Source organism: Branchiostoma lanceolatum, chromosome 12 (assembly GCF_035083965.1).
Source record: "Branchiostoma lanceolatum isolate klBraLanc5 chromosome 12, klBraLanc5.hap2, whole genome shotgun sequence".
Lineage (NCBI taxonomy): Eukaryota > Metazoa > Chordata > Leptocardii > Amphioxiformes > Branchiostomatidae > Branchiostoma > Branchiostoma lanceolatum.
In genome coordinates, this window is record NC_089733.1 from 13,615,502 (window position 1) to 13,638,979 (window position 23,478).

Genomic DNA, 23,478 nt, shown 5'->3' on the forward strand with positions numbered 1-23,478 from the left:
CTTGCTAAGGTTATAAAGTGGCAACATTACACATTAAAATTTTTTGCCATACTTTCTTCTCGGTAGGAAGTAACATTCACCAGTCATCACAGTTTTGTGTGGGATAGTCTTTCTCCTGTGCAACCTTTTTTTAGGTCAATCATTGAACAATTTCCCTTTGCCCTGAAGCCCACGCTCAAAGAGAAACCTTACACCGTTTCGTCTGAAGCATCTGATACTGATTTTCCGCTCTGTTCTTTATATAAAAGCGTTTAAACTGAAAGACGATATGTCTGGAGAGGATTGGATTTTCTTATCTCCATTTTCCCGCCAAATTTTCGTAAAAGGGAGTTGTGCGCATGCGGAGTAGCGCTCCTGGTCCGGGCGGGGAACTCTGGGAAGGCTGGGCTTGTGTCCGCCATGTTTGTCCGAAACCAAATGGCGAAATTCGATGGGAACTGAGGTGGTCATTCTCCGGCCAGCAGCAGGATCGGGGACTAACTGACCCCATAAATCGGTGCTGGGGGTGGTCATCTTGCACCTTCAGTACCTTTGGTGCGGCCGCGAGTGGATTTTGTGCCGAGTTTTTGTGATCGTAATCTGCTCATTTCGTATTCTTTTTTTTTCTTTTCTGGCACACACACGATGAGTAAGTTATCGTTCCGAGCGCGGGCGCTGGACGCCAGCAAGCCCATGCCGGTGTTCCACACGGAAGACCTGCCCGATCTGCCCGAGTACACCGCCATCAACCGCGCCGTGCCGCAGATGCCCACCGGCATGGAGAAAGAAGAAGAATCGGTGGGTACTTCCCTTTGTGGGGTGCTGGGATGTAGAAAGCTTCTGATTGGGCCGCCATGATGGAAATGGCGCGGAAAGCTTTGATGTCGAATGTACCAAAACAGATGATTTTGAACCTGGAAAAATCATAATTGCATATTCATAACACACAATAGAGTAAAACTGCTGGGTTTATGATATTATTCCGTGCAATTTTTTGAGTCGTATTGATGAACACTCAAAGGTCACGTGACCCGACCGACTTGTCCGCCATGTTGGGAGGGGCAGGTATTACAAAGAACCCCCAAATTATAGCCATAAATAATAAATCGCAGTGCTTATGACAGCAGAAAACTTCATATGCATGCATAACAATAGGTTTCACAGAGATAGAAGGAATTTTAATCCCCAATTTTCTTGTTTGTGACGTATATATAATTTGTTTGGAAAGTGTATATACCTGTACACTATATAACATCAGCCAAGCATAATAGCTGAATACATAAGAATTCAAAATACATCTATCAAGACAAAAATATATTTACAAAAGTAGCCATGTTCATGAGTATAAGTAGCTAAGGGTTCAGAGCTTAATTTTCTTGCATAATTTAGTATATAATTTCATAGGATTAGGAACTTAATATGATAGATGTTGAACTAGGAAGTTACAGCAACTTATTGATAGTAGTAATATATTGCAGGCTACTCTTGGACCTTTATCTAGATTTTTGTCGTGTGAAATGCAAAAAGTCATGAAAATGTAAGAGTTGTCTATATTGCACAGTATTTCCTCAAAGACAATAATGTGTCTATCTGTATGCTTAAGTTATTATTAACATGTAATATGACCCCATTGTTTAAGCTGTTGGTCTTGTTAATCACACCTCTATACAATTCAGGTAACCCCCCCTGATTGCTCCCAACACCATGAAGCCTTTACATACAAACCTGTTCATGCCTATCAAGGCTTTATCTGTTGTTTGACTACGGTATTTGGTAAGGTATAAGGTATTTGAGTACTGTAAACAAAATCACTGACAAGCAAATATCACAGGTAAAGGGATGAGGATGCATTTTTTAGTTTGGTCGCTTAGGTAGAATTTTGTTTGCGGCTATACTGCATACCAGTTGCTATTACTGTAGTTAAATGCAGTGTTTTGAAATACTCAAGGAAGCGTTCTAGCAGTTCAACTGTACAGATAATAAAAAGGCAAATTGCAGGATTCTTGAAAGTTTTCTTATGTATCGTTCACATCTTGAAGACAATACATTGTATAGTTTAGAATTTTGTAAAGGCATCTCAATAAAATCATAGGTTTTTCAAATTAATTTCAATTCATGGCTAGAAGTTCTATGAATTTGTGAATGATTATGACCACAACTGTTTAAAAAATAAAAGCATACAGCTACAGACTTACAACTTACAGTATGCCAGAATTACCTCCCAAAATATCTAGTTTGCTGTAGAATGTGCATTTTTCGGCTACGATTTGAGAAGTCGCGTTCCTCAAGGCGGGAGACTGTAGGAATGTAAACAACACTAAAAGGAAACGCTTAATTTCCTCTGGGTCATAGTGACCTCATCACACCAGGATGTACCTTATAGTATAGTGCTTGGATACTGCAGATAAGAAGATTATGGTACTCAACTAAAGGGAACATTTCTTAAGCATTGTTTTTTTCTTCTGGACTGAAAGGCAAAGGAAATGAATAATTTTGAATGTGTATATTTTTGAATGCAGAAAAAAAAGGGTTTCAGTCCCTGTATATGTGAGGTAAAGGTCTATGGATAGAGGTCATTCTGATATTGTTGACTTAATAGTACAAACATAAGTAAAGATCTTTTTTCAGAGCTAGTTCTAGTAATAGAAGAGAAAATGTGAATATAATAGGAAAATCTCTATACCTTGTCTGTTCAATTTTGAAAACATGTCAGACAAAAACAAACATGAGCAAATTTGTTTTATAATATTTTGATTCTTTCATGTCTTATTAAGTATGTCAATACAAACAAACACAAAGGAGCAATATTTAATCCAATAAGAATATTTCAGAATTCCTTTTCTGCAATTCTTTTGGATCACTAGTAATTATGCATACTCATACTTAATGTCATAAAAATCACAAAGCTACAGTGCAGACACAAATGTTGAAGTGTTTAACTAAACCAAGCATGAAGCTCATCATATTTCTGTACGACATTTTAAGTGAAGACGCAAGCTGTTCCTTATTACTGCCCTGCCTGAGGTGAATAAAAGTATTATTAGATTGTTAAGAAAAATATCAATAGCTTGATAAAGTTTTTATGTAACAAATAACTTGCTGAGGTATGGTCCTTGTGGGAGGTAACCTTGGTTGACACTATTGAGTTACCTTTTGATGACGAAGATATGAACTCTGATATGAAGTCACTGGTATCAAATTCCACGTAGATTGAAAGAATCAATACTCGTACACTAGTGCAGGTCAAGTTTCTCTGTTCAAAAGGCGTAGGAGGCTGCTGTGCCATTTTCTTCTTACGTGAATACCAGTAATGGAAAAAAAATGTACCAAGCATTATGCGTGGATAGAATTCTAGATCTTCTTTCTTTGCCAGATTTAACATAATTTTCACCCAAGAATTGTTCCCTTTTCACAGATAAACATGGTTAGGTTAAAAATAAACCTACAGTCTAGATTATATAAATAAGAAGTTTATGCCACATACATTGATTCTGAATATTCTGAAATGCATTCCTCAACACCTGTTATTAAAGTTGTCAGTTCGTTTTGCTTGTAATCCAAATGCAAGGCCATGAGTCACACATAAAAGTCACAACTTTTGTGAAATATGTTTGTTGTTATCGTCTCTTCCAAGTATTTTGAGCCTGGACTTCCTGTATTATATTGAAGAAGGAAGGAGAAATGGCATGCTATGGCTTTGTTGTTGAACAGTTCTATAGCTTTCAGAAGATTATTTTATTTTTAGTTCTTCCTCTGGATAACCAATGTGCACTATTGAGTGCTTTCAGAAGATTATTTTATTTTTAGTTGTGCTAAGGTTTAAGTTTTTTCTATAGCTATGTAGAACTTAGAATTGGATTTCAATAAATCTGTGACACCAACCCTTGGAAAGGTCAAGGTCCCTTGAGGTGATGAGAGCAACATTTTGTAGCATTGTGAATATCCAAGTGAAGTGTGAAACTGATATTTACCACAAAGCTGACCTTTACAATGGATGTTGCACAGTACGCTTAGGTGCTCTCTGAGATTATTCCAGTATAGCAAGTATCAGAGGCAATAGTCCTTTAGTTTGATATGCAATTGCGGGGAAAACCACACAATCTCATAATAGATAAACCACAGAATTACTTAGGTCTTCTATTTTATATTCAATTTTGATTGGAGAAATTGAATTCTAATCTTGTACAAGAGAGTCATTTGTAGTTTGTAAAAAATAAATGAATTAAATGTGACCTAAATTTTCTGTGATTGTTAGAGTGGTCAATTTTTATCGCAGGAATAGCCTTACATTTTATGTCTGATCTTTAATCTTGTATGAGGAATCTCGGGATCTTGATGTTTTGGTTGGAATCTCTAGCACAGTAGCAGGTCCCACTAATGTGCCCCTAGGAAAGACATGTTACACAAATTTCCTTACTTGAATCATGTGAAAATGAGTATCTTCGGTTCGATGCAAATGTCCAGCATTTGAGGAGAGCCACACCTCAAGCACATTTAAGAAATCACCACGCTTATCAATAAGGGTAGGGTCCATTCTGATGTGGGTTGTTGAAAACTTTACATTTAGGTCTCTTGGTTAACTTATTGAGAAAGATGAACTGTTTTCAGTCCTTCCACAAATGATGGTTAATATCAATACATACTTAAAAGAGGATAGATGTGTGTTTTAAGATTCTTACATCTGCCCTGTACAGGAGAGACATCTGCAGCGAGCCATGTCTGCCCAGCAGGTGTACGGTGCGGTGGAGAACCTGGTCATCCCCACACCGCCTGCGCAGGTCGGCGTCGGGTACTACGAAGAGATGTACGAGGGCCAGTTCAAGCCACAGAAGCAGTTTGTACATGTGCAAGGTGAGCAAGCCTGGATTTTATACAATAAATTGTGTAGTCTTTACATAGATGTGAAAGATTTATCCTAGATATAATGTTACCAATAAAGATTGGATTTAAAGATGGGCAAGTAGTATGACAAAGGTGGGTTCTTTATCATTTTGTGAAAGTATTGGTATTGTACTATATTATACCTGGCCTGTGAAAGCGTGAAATACGGGTGTTCCCGACGGGTTGGTGTTTTACGGTATTGCACTTGTTTCTATTTGTATCAAACAGGCTTCCGTAGAATAACCGGAACATGTTTGGCATGTGCCGCATGAAGCTCTTTACCAGTGGTCCTGAATGAGGACTGCTGTCTGCTGACATTACAAACTCTAGTATGTCATTTTGATGCATTAAGTTTCTTATCGAATGAGATAATGATATTTTATGATATTGACGTTACAATCCCCCCTCCCCCCAGCTCTGAACATGGAGCAGGACTACCCCGAGTACGACATGGATTCGGACGACGAGCGATGGATGAACACCCACAACAAGCGCAGCTCTGCCATGACCCTGGAGCCTCAGCAGTTCGAGGAGATGATGGACCGGTTAGAGAAGGGCTCAGGACAACAGGTGGGAGGATGCACATTGTACTGTAAAACCTGTGTTAGGTTAGAGAAGGGCTCAGGACAACAGGTGGGGGGATGTACATTGTACTGTAAAACCTGTGTTCTTGCCAGCATAGTCTGAGCATAGGGGCTTCCTGGACCCTATGCTGTGTTTCAACCATTGGTATTTGGCTTTAAACCTTCAAACAATTTTCCCCTCAAAATGCAGGAAATAATGTCTCATTGGGTTATGAAATTTAGAATTGTCACGGTATTCTAAAATTGATGCATACCTACATTTCAGACTGCAGTGCGTGACAGTTATCTGGATATTTAATTAATCTAATTAGGCCATGTCTTCTCAATAATTGCTGCCTTGTTACACTATCTACAAAATATTTCTGCACTAAACGATATCATTATCAACAGTCTAGTTTAGGGTTTAGAACCAGGAGTATTTGAATTGGCTTAACTACTGAGATAGTGATTTTCTTAACTGATTGGTGAAATTAGCAACGGCTATTTTGGGAATGCTGATTATGATTGAGTTTTGAATTTCTTTATTTTCCATCAGCCTGTCACGTTACAAGAAGCCAAGCTGCTCCTAAAGGAGGATGATGATCTCATCAAGGCTGTTTACGACTACTGGCTCAAGAAGAGAAACAAAAGTGTAAGTACACTTGAACTATAAGTATTTAAACGAAACATATGTGAAGGCAATGTATACTTTGTTGTGACAGAAAGCAATGTCGATTTTCTTGGTTAGTCTGGGCATCCAAACAAAGCCAATCATAGGTTCTGTCTGGCTGCCTGTCTGTGTTTTTTCTGAACTGCAGTTTTCATCTGTTCTGCCAGAGGGGCAGTGCAGGTTTTATATATTCTGCTAGAGGGCACTTATCTCAAAGGGGGTGTAGTCTACTTTCTCCAATTGTTCTGATTGTCTTGTGTTATCATACTGAAAGAATGGTGGCATAAGCTAGAAATACTAATGCAGCAATATTCAACTCAGATGTACTCTCCAAGTTTGTCATGTTGCGAATCTACTTCTAAGGGATTTTGTTCGTTTTTCAGCCCCATCCGCTGATCGCCCAGGTGAGGACGGAAAAGAGAGACGGGTCGACGACCAACAACCCGTATGTGGCCTTCAGAAGGAGAACAGAGAAGATGCAGACAAGGAAGGTAAGAATATCCGCAGTCGTCTCAAGATGTCTAGTTTAAAAGTTTACTGGGTAACAAAGTTCTTTTTACACAACCAAGTGTTTGTACCTAGCTGACATTTCGGTCAGTCTTGGATTAAGAAGGCTGTATGGATCAGAAAATCTACCCCAGTCATGATCTGTGATGAGGAGGATATAAACTCATGTTTGGGACTGCATTTTTCACACTGCAGCAGCGACACCTAGCTGCAGTACGGAGTAGAATCAGTCAGTCAGGAAGGTGACAGACAGTCCACCAAAATGTGCCCTTGGTATAAACACTTAGCTGTGAACAAGCAGCTGTGTTATCCAGTGATTTACCAACCTCAGATGAAGCTGTTTTGGATGTCTAGTTTATTGTGTTCAAAAGTGTCTCTCCAGTCAATATCAAAATGAATAATACCACGATTGCACAAAATTTGCAGTCAGGCAGAATGCTCACAAATGCTTGGTAGTTAAGAGCTAGAGTTGATGTATTATCTTTCCTTGCAGAATCGGAAAAATGACGAAGCTTCCTATGAAAAGATGCTGAAACTTAGGAGAGATCTAAATAGAGCTGTGTAAGTATTGTATCTATCTTTTTGTCTTCTGTATATTTTTGCATTGATAAGCTACATGGATTTACTGACAGAGGTCAGCTTTCGATGGCTGTCTACTACTTCATTGTATGGATAGAATGGTAAAACTAAAAAGCAACATGTTTACTGGTGTCTTGTATTGGTTTATTGACAAGTTTTGCCTTTTTCCACAGAACATTGTTAGAAATGGTAAAAAGAAGAGAGAAGAGTAAAAGAGAGCTATTACATCTAACAATAGAAATAGTAGAAAAAAGGTGAGTGCTCCTTTCTTGTTTGTGTCACATTTATTTAGTTTCTAGCTAACTTTAAGCTGCCTTCTTTAAGTCATCTTTCTTTTTCTATAGATATTATCATTCAGATATCTTAGTGGCTGAAGTCTGCCATATTTGATTGCCTTTTCAAGAAGGAAATTTCTATGGCTGTGGCATTCTTCAAAATAGATGTGCACTGAAAACTCCCTTTTTTTGTATTTTACCACAGTTGTTAAGTTTCTTACTCAACGCCTTTTCTTGTCCGTAGATATCAATCTGACGACTTTAGCGGACAGTTGCTGGCGGAGGTGATGGCCCAGAGACACCAGCGACCCTCGTACACGCCGTCTCCCGTGCCAAATGGTTCCCTGTACGCCGCCATGCAAGGCAACCGGCCTGACTGGGCCAACAGAATAAACGGGGTAAGGACCTCTCTGTGTTCCCACATATTCTTTTTCTTTGTCTTTTCATTATCAGTAGAATAAGAAGATGGTTAACAGAATTTAAAAAGCCAGTAGCACTTCAAATTTGTGTAAATCAGTGTCCAACTATGGCACAGTTTGGTGACAAGTGAGATGTTTTGCATGAACTTAAAAGTTACAATCGTTACATAGTTTTGGCTCATATTGTTAGCATTATTGTATCCTGGATACGTCACACTACTATAGAGTGTTTTCTTAATTTCCATATCAATAAAGCTTGTAGCTATGTTGAGTGTAATGTTGAACCCCATGAGTGAGTGGTCGCCTTCTGTCAGGAGCAGGTCCAGGTAGTTAGAAAGAAGCGCGAGTACAAGAAGAGAAAACACAAAACTGCGGCCGCCGCCCACGTGAAGGAGGAGCAGGGCAGGGCGCACCCGACCACGCCCACCTACTCCGACATGGACCTCCACAAGTACGACTTCCCCAGCAGCGAGGAGGACGTCTCACCGGTAAGTTAACGGGAAAATTCCTTAAAGGAAACAGTTACAAAAATATTCATCAATCAGTGACTTAGAAAAGGTAACGAGATACACACCAACAAATTTTCGATGTCTACTGTACATCTTGATCACGGAGTGACCTAGTCTCGCAAGAACACGAGACTAGGACGAGACTTGTGAAGATCGTCCTGCCTCCCTAAGTAGGACTTGGGTAACTCCCAAAGGAAACAGCTGTTAAGGCGGTGTCCTTTTCTTCTTTGTCAAGTTCTCTGTACATATGTTACTTTAATGCCTTACCAGTACCTCACTGAGTAAGCCACCCTGGCTAAAAAATGAAGAAATGAAATACTGTAGGAATGAAAAAAAAGAGCTGTAGCAAAGCGGCATTGCACTATTAGCAATTACTGCTTTGTCTTAGCTTAGAAAGCTTCTAGTTTGACCGAAGAGAGAAAAAGAGAGACAGTTTAAAGATAGAAAAAATTAATTTTGAGCTGAAAATTGACTAGAGACATAATGCTATGATTAACTGCAAATGATATTGAAGTTTGATATTTCTGAGGAATTGGGAATTCGATTAAAGCAATTCTCATAATGAGGAGTAGAGAAAATTCTGATATTCTAAGATGATATAATTGATGTGTGTTCTTCCAACAGGCACAGTCGGCAGAAGAAGACACCGACAATGACCCCGACGGCTCCTTCGCCTTCAGGAGAAAGAAGGGTTGTAACTACTACCAGGCGAGAGTAGACACGCCCGGCAACTGGCCGTGGGAGGCGAAAGAGGAGGGCGGTGTGGGGGACCCGAGGTACAGATACTCCTGTACGACCCTGTCCATGCCCAGGAGATGTGTCGGGTTTGTACGCAGGAGAGTCGGCAGAGGTGGCAGGTACGTTGGAGTGATTTAGGTATCTGGTTTCTTTTCAATCCATTTGGGCTGTGTAATGGTATTCTGTATTATACCTTAACAGGGCGGTTTCCAGGACCCGTCCCTCCGTCCCAGGACCCAAATTTGCTCGTTGGGACAGAAAAGAATTTCACCCTGTCTGTCAAAAAATCTTAATTTAATGATATGGAATTGATGAAACATATTTTCGTAAGCTTAAAATGACAGATTTAACCAGGAAAATCAACAGCACAGGCTCCGAAACAAAGTGGGACGGAAAAAGATTTAAGCTGGAGACAGCCCTGACATTTAGGCTCAGCAATGTGAAATCAATGCATGTTTGACTAACTACTGATACTAGTCATAAATTGGCCAAACTTGTTAAGGTTTAGGTTCACAGCAATGCAATCTATTTATGATAAGCATGAGCTGAAAGGCAAATGTTAAATCAAGACTCCAATTTCTTCAGTAAGGACATTTTCAGGCAAGCGCATCAAAGAATGTTTAATCATGTCTTATTTCCTTTCTTTCTGTACAGGGTAATACTTGATAGAGTCTTCACTCCCTTTGACAACGCCCTAGAGGACCTCGACCTTTCCAACTCCAGTTCCCTCCCCAATGGACTACCTCCCAGTTGGCTAACCGATATTAGGAACAAAAAATGGTGAGAACTCAGCTTGTTTTTGCTATTGTGTGTAACCTGCTGTTTCACTCAAGGCAGCGCTTCTTTAGGCATTGACACACTGTAGAACCGATATAAACTGCCAGATGTCTCTGCTGGCTTGTTGCTATGGTCTGTAACCTACTCAAGGCTAACGTCTTAATGAAAGATACAAGCAATGGCAAGTTGGTAGGGCTGAGGGGCTCCCTGCAAGGGTGGGTAATTTGTCACACTAGGATACCTGTAGGGACCACCTGTCGCACTACAAGAAGGCTTGTAACAGTTCATGAAGGATTAAAGTACAGCAGGAATAGGTAGATATAGCCAGGCTCCATCTTCTCAAGGAGTTTGTGGTATCAAGAGGGCTAAGAGGGAAAGAAGAAAGGAGTGCCTATATAAACTACTTGTCTAGATGTCCTCCTGGCTTGTTGCTTCTGGCGTGTAACCCGTCTGTTTTACTCAAGGCGGCACTTCAGACCACGGTCGCCCCCGTCAGAAGACGACAGCTCGCCCTCCCAACCCGCGCCCAGTTTCAGCGACCACCTGTCCAGCCTCATCACGTTCCCCGCGTCGCCGCCCGAGGAAATCTCGGCAGAACAGTTCCACGACCACCAACAAGAGCTGGTCCAGGTAAACCTAGGGGTAACTATGCCTGTTCTGGGAGACCAGTCATTCTGCTTTATGTGTGGCTTTGGATCAATCTCTTGTGTTGTTGTACTCTTGTTTTATCTTTAGTTCAACTTCAGCCTTCATGAAAAGAGCTTTTTGCTTCAGTAAAAGAATCACTCGGATCATTTTGGCAAACTCAATCATGTTACTATCTTATGCTTGAAAAAAGCTGTTTGCTCTTTTTTATAAGTGTTTTTTCTTCAGTAAAAGAATCACTCGTATCATTGTGGTAAACTCAATCATGTCACTATCTTATGCTTGAGGAAAAAAAGCTGTTTGCTCTTTTTTTAAGTGTTTTTTCTCCAGTAAAAAATTGCTTTGATCATTTTGGCACAACTCAATCTTGTTACTATCTTATTCTTGAGGAAAAAAGCTTTTTGCTCATTTGTATATTAAGTGTTTTTGCTCCATTAAAAGAATTAAGATTTTGGCACAACTCAATAATGTTACTACAGTATCTTATTCTTGAGGAAAAAAGAATCACTCAATCATTCTTGAGGAAGAAACTTTTTGCTATTTTGTATTTTTTTTCAATAGTAGAAGAATCTTTCAGATCATTTTGGCATACATATTCCATGATAATACACCTATCATGCACAATTCTGAACTTTGCATTGTCCTATTCTTCAGCAGGGTTTTGGCATCTTTGGACAGTGCCTCTTAAAAACTTTGGCTTTGACAAACTATTGTTAACAGCTGAAACTTGCTATTTATCATCATTTCATTTTATTTTTTTGTCACAAATCAGACTGATGATTGCAAAAAAAAATGTTCCAAGGCCTGTATATTGTTGGTATAAGCATTGATTTCCTTTTGTCGATTGATTATTATTTTTCTCAGAACTTTTTTTCACTGATGCTCTTATATATTTTTATATTTCTCAAATTGTTCAAATTTTGTTTTCTTTCTTCATGACTGTCCTCCCTGTAGAGTAGACCTAGATGTGTGTTTCTTTGTTTGTCTGTAGATGAGAGGCTTGCTGCCATTGTTAGGTCATCATTATACACAGTTTTGCACAGCATTCATCTGTTTGATGGAATCTTGCAAATAACAGACTAATGACAGATTTGCTATAAACAAAGTAAATGGCGGTCTTCCATAACAAATCTAATTCATGACTCAGTTTTATACAGAACAAGATACATTGTATATAATTGTAATACATCTACAGTTCTGATTGGTGATTTGCAGGTTTATAAAGTGAGAAAATGACTTTTGTACACCGATAGCCAACCACAACCCAAATGTTGTGCATTGTGAGATAGTATGGACAGATAAAACAACTTTGCTACTGCACTTGCAGTAGTTACAGGGTTGGGGTTTTGTGCGCGTGAAAAATTTGCGCGTGAAAAACTTGCGCGTGAAAAATTTGCGCGTGAAAAAATAAAGTTCAAGAAATGTGTCAGAAAATGTGCACTACAAAATTCTTAGTCAGAAATATGTTACCCCAAGATATGATTTTGCATCTGTTTCCTGAATTTGGGGTTTGAATTTTAGGTCCCTTGGGAATATCTAAGCTGACTCCCAAGGGATTTAAAACCTTTTTGGAGGTTTTAAGCTTAAGACTTGATAAAAGATGACCAGCAATGGAATTAAGTAGCTTATTGTTGCATTCTACAGTTCAAAATGTTGTTATTTCAATCTACAAGTGATTTTTAAGTAACTTTCAAATGTTAAGTTTCTGCTTGAGAAAAGATGAAATTAGGCCAATAGAATGGAGAAAAGCTTCAAATAGTTACATCTTACAATACAAAACCTTATATAAGTAAGTTGACTATGTATTTCTTAAAGATTTAAGTGATTTTCAAATGTTTAGGTTTCAAGCCCCCAAAAGTTTAACTATTCCCAGGGGACCTATTCCCAAGGGACTAGATATCAAAAGTTTTCAAACCATAAATTCAGTTGTCAGGTGAAAAATTGTATCATGGGATCACATTTTCCTGTCTTAGAAAATTGTACTGCACATTTTCTGACACATTTTAAAGAAATTTATTTTTTCACGCGCAAATTCTTCACGCGCAAATTCTTCACGCGCAAATTTTTCACGCGCAGAAAACCCGTTCCCAGTTACAGACAATGACATGAAGTGACGGTAATGGCAGATTGTTTTACTGACAGATGCAGAAACAGCAGCTAGCAGCTCAGCAAGACGAGGCAGTGTCCACCATCCTTAACCAATCATTCTCCTCACAACCAACTTCCAGGTAAGAACAGGGCTCAGTGCATGTCTATGTTAGGACATGATATATCTACTATGAACTTTTGATTAATATTATAATACCAAGCGGAATACTTGGAAGAAAATTTGCATTTGATAATGTTCACCCTCTGAAATGTGTACACTACAGAAAAGATTTTTCATTGGACACTTGTTGATTTTCCAGTACAGTGCACTTGTTAAACAAGAAGTACTTTTAATGGGTTCTGTCTATAGTAGCCTCTTGTCTGCTGTGACCATTTTCTTAGGTCCCAAAGGTCACTATTGACAGGTTTGACTGTAAGTGGACTTGTTCACAATGGTGACTTTGACATGTTAAACCGTTTTTTTCCAGTTAGATGTACTAGTATTGATTTGTTCTGCCTATTCATTCTAGTGACACTGAAGAAGAGTGATGGATGTCACTCAAAACATCTGGAAGTAATCTCCAAATCTTATCAAGTTGTAGAAATATAAATTGCAATACCTGGATGTGTAACCTTCATAATAGAAGTTTATTGCAAGTTCATGCCCGTGGGCGAATTGCAAATACATGGCCAAAAAAATAGGGAAAAACATACATGCGTCAGTAAACTGTGTCTGACTTTGTTGTAACAATAGGCTACTGGTACTAAATACAATTGTTGGCTATATCTAAACTAGCTGGGTTTGACATATACGTTTCATATATACGTAACGGTTGTCTTGATTTGATTGGTGTTGGATCAGAAACTGATTTTGGTCTTGCCTGTGTTACTGAAGTAGCATCACCATTAAGCTACGAGCTATACATGACATTTCGTTTTTTCTCAGGTTTACGGTGGACTCTGCCAGCGCCCAGTTTGCGGTGTCGGCGGTCGTGTCTAACACGGAGAACCTGGATACCTCGCTGAAGCTACGGGATGGAACAGAATCAGCGCACAACGGCGTACTCGAGGCAACAGGGTCAGGTGAGCGACATCTGTTTGAAACTACAGTGGCCATTTTGACAGAGACACTCATTTTGGTGCTCCTTGTGCCAAATGGTATACCCCATGTTTTGTACACAAGCGTGTTAGGACAAGCTCTCTTCTCGATATGGTGTATTCAAAACTTTCTCACGAAAACACACATTTCAATGCAAAATGCACCAGAAGTTGAGAAAATGTTGTGTCCTAAAACTTGTAACAACATCAATTCCAACGTCCCAATATGGTATTCGAATTTTAGACAGCTACACATGTGATGTGCAGTTGTATTGTTCGATGGAAGCCTGCACAATACAACTACAAAGCGGGGTATTCCGTATCACCCGAGGTACCAGCCCGGCCGCGGGTTTCCAACCTCCGAATCCGGTATTCGAATTTTCGGCGGCGGCGCAACTGGCGCACTCCAAATGCATTGGAAATATTCTATGGAAGTCCAGAACACCCGTATCAGGCCCAGGTATGACATAACGTAAAATACGGACTGGTCTGGAACACCACTATCGACTGCAATTGTGGCCCAAGTATGACAAAAATTGTCATACATAAATGTCACATGTCAATATGTATATGTAAAGTGTAAAGATTTATCTGATCATAAATGCCACCCATTTGTTTATCCTCCAGGAACCAACAAAGCGCACTCCACCTCCCCCCCTGCAGCAGTATTACAACTGAACTACCCCCTCTCCCAGACCCCCCCTGTCCCAGTCCACCCCCCTCCCCCCGCCACCACTCTCGTCACGTCCGCCACGAGAACAGGCAGTCCGCAGGCTCCTCCCACACCGTCAACCGCAGGGGCCGTCACACCAAATCCCTCCTCGTCATTGGCCAGAATGGTCGCCCCTAGCAACGCAGCTGTTTTAAAACTTGCCGCACCGACATCTAACAGTATGGCCAACAATGTAGATAGTATATCTAGGTAAGGAATTGTTTTTTTATCTTGTATAAAATGAATGAGTTCACACTTCTGCGTATCACAAAAACTGTTTGCATCACAACTTAAGTTGCATACTCGTGAGGGATTGCATTCGTAATTTCAGATGGTGAGATAATCCTGGCGGCCCTGTGTACGAGGGAGCTTCAGACATAAGCCTCAAGTGTCAAACCTTGCAAAAGAACCCAACACACTTACCGTGAAGAGTAGGGGTGACGCGGAGTACTTGGCTAATACGTGAACGAACGAAAAAGAGTCATGCTTGGTCGTATGTCTGAGGTCGCCCCCTTTACCTTTACCTTACATGCACACAATTGACTGCATCAAATGCTGTGATGCAAGCAGATTTTGTATTCATGGAAATGTGAACTCTTCTATTCAATCAATTATTTTGGGTATTTTTGTCCAACGTTTTGTTTTAACCAAAAAAATTTTGGAACTGGAAATTTGTTTCCCTATTGTACAACACTAATTTTGTTTGTTTATTTATCTATTTACAGGGAAAACCATGAGGATGGACTTGTAAATAGTATAGGTGAAACAACCTTGGCAATGGAGGTCACGTGACTGCTGTTCCAAGTTGCTGCTACACCCCCTCTTTTGGAGGTCTTCTCAACCAGTGTTCTCTTTACCGGGGGCACCCCCTATTTTGTACAGCAGTGTTTTTGTTTTTTTGTTTTTTTTTAAATGAATTTTTCCATCAGGGACAGTGAGACAGTGTTTGTTACCTGTACAGATGTTGTGTATAAAGGGCCTGTTCGAGGCCACTATAGAAACAACTCCAAATCTTTGTACATAATGCACTTTGAAATATTAATTATAGTGTGTATTGTATGACAAAATATGACAGATTGCATAGAATGTAATGGAAGTTGCATATATTTGGTATTTATTTGGCTATGGCTTGGATGGCAAGAGAAAGTAAAAATAAAGTGTCTACGCCAACTTTTTGTACTGTATGCTTACAAAATCTTATGAATTATAATTCTTCATTTTGAGAAAGTAGATTGGTAGTGTATTCTTACTACAGTCAAGCAACTGTAATCCCCCTTTTGTCCATCAGGTGGTACAATCCCTGTTATATACATAAAAGAGATTGGACTCCATCATTTTCAAGTAGGGGTGGTTGTTTACAGTGTTAAAAAAGCAGCACTACCATAGAGTCTGTTACGATGTCTTTCAAGTATTTTTGTATGGCTTTATGATCTCCACCAAGAATCTCTGCATGGTTAACCACATACTTTCCATCGTAAGAATACATCTGGGAAAGAAGAAAATTAATATTAGCAAACAAGGAAAACATCACCACGGTAATGACTCCTAAATGCGTGTCTAAGTCTCAAACATCGTCTGTAGCAAATGAAATTCAAGATCACTTGTATTTGTTCTGAGAAAAAGTTTGTTTTTTTCTTTCTATGAGCCCCCTCCCCAGTAAGATTCAAGTCGCTGTGGTAGATATAATTGGAAAAAGAAAGAATGAAACATGATAACATTGCTGTTCTGAGAGCTACTGAAACTCGTGAATGTTGTGGTCACTTTAGCATCTCTCTAAAGGCACAAGGAACTGTTCGTCAAAGTGCAAGAGAGCACTTGTCTTACAAATGGTGTAGCTGTAAAGTGGTTTGACGGATTAGCCTACGAATTTAACTACAAATATCAAAAATTACCCCCCTCTACCTCCCCGTAAAACAAGATAGTCCAATTGGTTTGTTCCAAGGACAGTTCATACTTTAAAAAAGTCTGGATTCTGTCATTATTAGCAAAGGGGTGATAGTACAACACCTCTTTAGTATAAGCCCATTATTACCTGATACATGGATTGGCCCTTGACTATATTGTCACCTTCCATTTGATTGGATTGTTCTATTGCGTTTGTTCTGTAACGGTTGTGGTGTTATTCACGTCTTCTTTTTCTTGAATATGGATGGTGTTTATGTATACCATTACCTGTAACCCCCCCCCCCCCCCCCCCCCACACACACACACACAAATACACGTGGTTTGCCCTACAGCATTGTACCCTTTAACCAGACTGGATTGTTCTATTTGTACAATGGGGGTTACTATGTGTATCTTTGAAAAACATCAAGCCCAAATAACAGCCCAGAGAAATCTATGTACGTACGTATATTGTTTGTATTTCTTCAAAGTAGTGTGACCTTTTTTGGCGACGCCTCAGGGGCGTAGCCTTTGGGGTATTAATTCTGATTGTAACCTGGAACAGAAGTGTATTTTTCTAACAGTTCTGATTGGTCCCCAGCGCCCAGGCAACTCTCGTCTCTCAGGATGTGGCAATTCTATGTACTGTACCTGCTATTGTACAAATTCCTATGAATATGTGATCGTGAGAGAGTAAAAAACAAGGAACATCTTTTACCATACTGTGGCTCTGTGTGCGTGTTTGTTATTCTATACTGTAGAAGTTATGATATAAAATACTTCTGCATTTCTAGTTTCGTGTATCTGTCGGTTTAGGGATTTTGCATTCACTCGAGTCAGAATTGAAGACAATTTTTCGCTCCATTTTACACATCAACACTTGAAAATTATGCTATTTCAATTTGGTGTAAGCCTTATACATTTATAAATCAATGAAAATGAACAGTATACTAAGAGAAAGTAGCATTCGTGATTAAAACGGAATAAAAGAAAAATACAAATGCTTATTGCTTAGAATACGTAATAAGACACCAACAACATCATAATACAAATATTGTTCAATAACAGAAGAATGAATATTTGGCATAAACCTGCATGTGCAATGAATCATCATTGTTGAATGTTCGAATGTAATGAAATGGTGTATTTTGCAATTGGTGCCATAAGCCCTTCAACTAGAGGTATAAATCGGGTAAGGAATGGAATTCTTTGTCGTAAGGTGAAGTGAAACTAAGATGGGGAGGTATAGGACTATTAAGAGTATCCGACAATTCTTAACGGTAAGAAACTATAAGATATGAAAACCGTGTTAAATCATGTAGGACATCCATTGCGGGCAATGATGACGTAGGGCAATGGCTGTTATGTAAACCTTCCGAGTTTGCATAAGACGCCATCGCTGGTAGCAGACAATTACTGCAATGTAGGTTGACAAACAGTCGGTATCTTAGGTATCTTCAGTATTGCGCTCTGTGTCGTCGGGTATTCTTTAAGATGATACGAAACGTTTGTGAAGATGACCGACCGGTGTGCCTGGGCCAAAGAGGAGTAGAAGTCGCTTGTGGTCGATTGAGTCAGCAGCAGATGTGTTACGGAAGCACCGAACACGTCCACCTGGTGCCAGAGGTCATCATTCTACCGGATCAACATTTTAGTCGCAACTTAGAACAGCCACAAAACCAGCGCTGCTCTCAACGCAATGATCACTTTTACGAGGAAGCAGAGGCAGTCAACTTGTCTGTGAGACGAAATTTTCCACATACCAGACACAAAACTATCTTAAGGCAGCGAAAAGACCATCTAAGCTCCGAAGATGTCTATCGTGAGCCAGATCCTGTCAGGTTTCCTTCACAAGATTTTAGCGTCATAATCTGTGATCCGGGAGCCTCCACGATAGAAACAAGTTTTTCCGTCAGTCCAGAAGAGGTCTATGAAGAAGCCCAACCTGTAAATCTACAGGATTCTGACGCCATGTCTTCACAGGCGGATTCTCACAGCGGACATAAGAGTACGTTTATATTTTTGCCTTGCCGAAAAGCTTCATACTTTCCGTTTCCTTTTTGTTTGTATTCCACATCTGTAAGTTTTCCAATCACTACATTAAGCTTTCTTTTCAAGATGTTCGTTACGCCTTGATGTATCTGTAATTTTCCTGCCATTTTCGTCAACAGAAAATTGGGTCAAAACTCAGACGAATTGACCTGAAATGGTGATGTTGAATATGGATTTGAAATGCATATTCTCAAATGACAGTGTATCATGCGAGGGGACGGTACATTGCATGTCAGTACTGGGGCCATGTTACATGTAAGAACAGATTTTAAGTTTAGTGAACGCTTAGACCACAATGCGGATGGTCCTTATTTTTTGCGTTTCGGCGCCTTCGCGCCGGAACGCAATGTCCTGGCTTTTACCTTCGATGCATGCTCGATGCATGCTTGCATGCTGTTTGGTTCAACACTGTGTCGCACACCAGAAGACCTTATATGGCAATACGTTCCCAAATCCTTGTATAGCCGTTGCCTTATATGGCAAGGGAGCACGAAAAGGCAGGCAGGCTACATTTGCATGACACACAGGAGGGCGACCGCATGTAACTGCTACAACTGTTCGGAAATATCATTGCATTGTGGTTTCGGACTTTGATATCCTGAAAAATGACCATATTACATCTATTCCACAAGATTGCAGAAGAAAAAAAATGATTTCGTCAAGAAAACGACTAAAAATCGGCATAAATGATACCATATAGTGAGGTTATAGCATTACGTACAGGGTGGCGGGTTACGTACCGCAGCTTAGCCCATCTGGCAACGCGAAGCACTTTGGACCCAGAAGATCCGGGTTCGTGTCCGTGCATGGATTCTTTTTTCTTTTTAGATATTGAATATCAAAAATATATATTGATATTATATTAATCTATCAATATCATATTTATGAATATCATTTTTTCATTAATAAATAAAGAAATATTTTATATTTGTTATTTTTAAATATTCATTTCATATATACAAGGCCTTTGTCTTATGAACAGGACTTCATAGATTCCAAACCCGGCATTCGAATTTTTCTGTTCATTATAATGGAAAATACCGTGCAGCGGCTCCTATGCGCGGTAAGATGATTCTTGCAAAACACTCGCCACTAAACTTCTATCCCCGATGTAAACAGAGGCTCTTGATGTTGTTTGCAAAACAGCGATCCTTTGTTACAGTAGCAAATGCTCCATTGTTCAGTATCGACTTCATTCAGACAACACGGACGTGGAAAGTGGCGCCGCTCGGCACAAAACTATGGGAATTTTCATGAATTTTAGCAAAATTACCCAGGAAAATAAGGAAGAAATGTTGTAAATGCGGAAACCAGAATAATACGGATGAGGTAGCTGTTGATTTGTTTGACATTTGGTAGTCATTTTAGATAGAACCTTAGCTGTTATGAACTTCTATTTCACTTAATTACCATAGTGCTGATGATTCAATGGTGCTTTTTCAAATTTTATGTTTTATTGCGTGCCATGTACATAATTACATTGATAGCTTTTATAATGAGCCTATTGTACATTTTACAAATAAGTACAAGTTGTAGGCCAAGACCAGCTTTTTCAAAAGCACTTAAGTTAAGTGACGTAACTTCAAAATTGCTTTCCCCAATCTGCCTTTCTCTATTAAAACAGTACTCATTTCCCAAAATGACAATTTTTCTTATAGACTGAACAGCCCTTGAGTGACTTCCTCTGGCAGATTTTACTTCAAGTAAAGGGAAAAGACAATTCACACTCATAAACGTAGCCGAAACGCCAGCTTTTTTTAAAAGCTCTTGTTTTATTTCAACAGAAATGTTTAAAAACTGATTTGAATTTGAATGAATGTTCAGATCACAGAGGGGATTATCTTTTTATTTCAACATAATTATATCGATAGCCACTATACTGTAAACGCATCTATACCTAGATATATGATAATTAGATTGTCAACTTCCACTTTATTTTACATCTCATTGATAGACGATAAAGATGAAGAAAAAGAGAAGCTACAATGTGACCGACGCTGTCACATCACTTCTCGCGTCTGCGTTGCGAGGACGACCGTCGTCATGGTAACTTTGCTCATCACAGGAGCCGCTCTGTTACTCAGCGTCTGGCATCAGAAGCAAGATGACGTCACAGCTTTGCTGGTAAGCGAATGCATATTTTGCAGTTCATTCCTGTGTGATCTACGTATTTTGGGTTGCCTCATTTCTTTTTGGGAACTCCTGTTTGTTTTGAATGAACTCCTCATCTACCTTCCTCATGCCCTGCTGAATGTGCACTACTACTTCTTGCCGCATGGTGGCGTTGCGACAGCCGGGATGCGGTCCCAAACATGACTAAGTCTACATACCCACTCGTCACCGGTGATATGCCCTGAAATGAAGGTTCAAGCTAGTCAGCTATAATCGATCAGCCAAAATTTTCTCTTCTTACAGTTACTAACGACTGCAGCACCAAGAAATGTATCTGTAACTTTGGGGGCTGATTCTGTGGATGAAGCCCTGCCGGATCCGGAAATGACATCAACCAAGGCATCAACTCAACCTGCAAGGAGACTGTCTACGTCGAAAGCCTTCAGAAGCAGCACTGTCCCTGTGAGTATGACACATCATAAACTCATCTATTTACCATATGATACTGGTTTTCATGATTTCAATTTCATTATCGTAAAGCGCATCTATTCCTTCATTGGTTTGGCTGTTCAGTAGTCTGTATAACAAAAACTCCAGCTGTCCGGGGCTGTAATGGCCCCTCCCCGCGGTTACGGGTGGCTAACTAGAAGCGCGATTAAAATCAGGCTAGGCTGTTCAGTATGCACAACTAGCCTTTGGATACTAAAAAGGGCCAGCCCTGCTAACAAAGACAAAGACAATGACAGTGCAAATTGAATAGAGTAAATTAGTACATGTATGATTATGATAGTATCTGCAGCGAGAGGCCATGGTCTGTGCGTACTCGAGTACTGCGGGTTTCCCTTTTTAGGAGGCAGTGGTAGTGCCAAATTGACGTTGCTCGGTAGAAAAATGTTAAGTGTAAGTGATATAACGTTAATAAGATCAGAATTGATAGTTTCGGCACAGAAAAAGTTCTATACATTGATCTCATCTGGTTGGGTAGTACGGACAATTTGTACAAGGTGTCATCATCATCATAAGGTGTAATGTTTATTTTCTCCTCCCAGGTTCCATCAATTCAAACAACAGAAAACAGTTTGGGGTTGGAACCATATCTTAAGACACCCGATTGTTCACAGGAGCTGGTGTCTGCCAAAGAAGGTGAACAAAGTGTATCCTTACTTCCCATAAGAATGCGTTGCTTGTACACCTGTTGGCTTGAAATGTTTCGTCTCGCGATATGTGATATGAATTGACGAGACACAAATCTAGAGTGCAAAGCTGACCTAGAACCATAAAGAGATATATGTAAATGGATTTATATTCATTGCTTTTATGGTTCTTGTTTTTACGAAGGACATAATGTCCTTTGATTTTGACGACATATTCTGATGGAAACTGTGAATACGTGGCATCGTGTGGCGTAGTGATTAGAGCGTTTGGCGCCGGCGCAATACCAATAGGCCCCGGGTTCGATACTCTAGCTGACATGTCTCAATGTTGTACCCCTCGGAAAGGCACTTTGCACGACTTTCCTCATTTGACGGTGGAGTGACGCCCACCGGGCCTCTTGGCTAATCTGTCTAATGCCTAGGTCCCAATTTTTAAAAAAGGGGCCCCGTCGGGTAGTTCACGGGCCGTTTCGGGACACTTTCGGGCGTGACCCCTATGTGGCCCCGTCGGACACCCTGTGGCTGCTGGGCTATTTTTGGGCCCGGCCGGGACCCCGAATCATTTTAACTCGGGCTCAGAATCAACGCGGAACCCGGTAACAAATAAATGCCGTGAGCTAATCGTGCGAACACCAATTTTTCGATCTTTTCTCATTGTGAGGCGTTTTGTCTCTTTTCAGAAGAGAAGGTAAGTGCCCCGGCTGTACATTGCAGAATCGCCTTCGGGAAAAGAGGATCAGGACCCGGAGAATTCAACTGGGCTAGCGGAGTCGTCGTGTCGCCTAGCAACAAGATCTTCGTGGCCGACGTAAACAACAGACGGGTACAGGTCCACAACATGTCGGGCGCCCATCTGTATATGTTTCCTACGGTCCTTCCAGGTACTGGGAACCAGTTCATGAGGCCTTATGGCATCACGATTGACTCTGATGGTCATCTATGGGTTATAGGCCGTCCTGACAAGTGGAGAAATAGTATTGTACAGTACACAGTAGGTGGTTGTGTCAAAGCCGGGTTCTCGACGAGCAAGCCTGGCGTGAGGGTCCGAGGTGTCGCCGTAGACAGACAGAGCAACAACATCATCGTTACCGGGCGGAACACTTGGCCAATCGTTGTCGTTTTGCGGAGGGATGGTGCGGTACTTCACATGACACAAGCCGAGCAGAGTGGGTGTTTTGAATCCGTTGCCGTAGACAATGAAGGTAGCATTTTTGCTGTGCTAGAGAGTGCTGATAGCTACGTCTACGTCTTTAATGCCTCTTTAAGCTTTTTGTACAAGTTTAAAGGTCATACAGAAATAAAAGGCGTCTGGAATTGGAGTCTGGGTGGAATGTGTATAACCAGCTCCGGGTATGTCCTCACGTCTTACTCGGGAAACGACCGAGTTTACGTGTTCACACGGCGCGGGGAGTTCTTCCGATACATTGATACTGAGATAAGATATGGCCGACTCGGAACGATTGCCGCGGGACCCTCAGGACAATTAGTAATGGTCGATCTTGCCCATGATACTATTATCATTTTGCCTCACTACTGATTATCGATTATAGCCGATGTACTTTTAAGGTGGCCAGAAGGGACAAATTCTATCGAGAAATTTTCCTGTACACGCAGTTAACGACACGATTTGCGTGGTCGACGAAATAGTTTTGGTAGGCGACCAAATTTGTCATTGTGGGCCACCGTAGTAATTTTTTTAAAGAAGTGCTTGCAAGGCTACAGATTAAGTTGAGCCAAGTAGGAATCGACTTCTGTGACACACGTAGCTCTATCTACCAGTCGTCTAAATTGATTCTCTGTCATATTGCACTGTCTTTGAGATTCTATTCCTTTTTT

At 40.3% G+C, this 23,478-nt stretch overlaps 1 protein-coding gene across 4 annotated transcripts; it reads left to right on the top strand.

Annotated features, from left to right (window-relative positions):
- The first annotated feature begins 353 nt into the window (after positions 1 to 353).
- LOC136446111 (enhancer of polycomb homolog 1-like) lies at positions 354 to 17,046 on the top strand. Of its 4 annotated transcripts, none has more exons than XM_066444395.1 (16): positions 354 to 777; positions 4,674 to 4,830; positions 5,276 to 5,430; positions 5,980 to 6,075; positions 6,477 to 6,584; positions 7,094 to 7,161; positions 7,353 to 7,433; positions 7,699 to 7,852; positions 8,188 to 8,361; positions 9,007 to 9,239; positions 9,775 to 9,900; positions 10,362 to 10,539; positions 12,685 to 12,770; positions 13,577 to 13,713; positions 14,356 to 14,650; positions 15,166 to 17,046. In XM_066444395.1, exons 1-16 carry the CDS (start codon positions 625 to 627, stop codon positions 15,230 to 15,232), a joined length of 2,268 nt encoding a protein of 755 aa, XP_066300492.1. In that variant the 5' UTR covers positions 354 to 624; the 3' UTR covers positions 15,233 to 17,046. The 4 variants fall into 4 exon arrangements, with proteins under 4 accessions (XP_066300492.1, XP_066300495.1, XP_066300493.1 ...); XM_066444398.1 differs by having other exon boundaries at positions 10,362 to 10,527; XM_066444396.1 differs by having other exon boundaries at positions 8,191 to 8,361.
- Positions 17,047 to 23,478: the final 6,432 nt, after the last annotated feature.

Coding starts and splice junctions, on each gene's coding strand:
- LOC136446111 (XM_066444395.1), top strand. CDS start 625: ATGAGTAAGTTATCGTTCCGAGCGCGGGCGCTGGACGCCAGCAAGCCC. Junction 12,771..13,576: donor TCCTCACAACCAACTTCCAG/GTAAGAACAGGG, acceptor GTTTTTTCTCAG/GTTTACGGTGGACTCTGCCA. Junction 13,714..14,355: donor ACTCGAGGCAACAGGGTCAG/GTGAGCGACATC, acceptor TTTATCCTCCAG/GAACCAACAAAGCGCACTCC.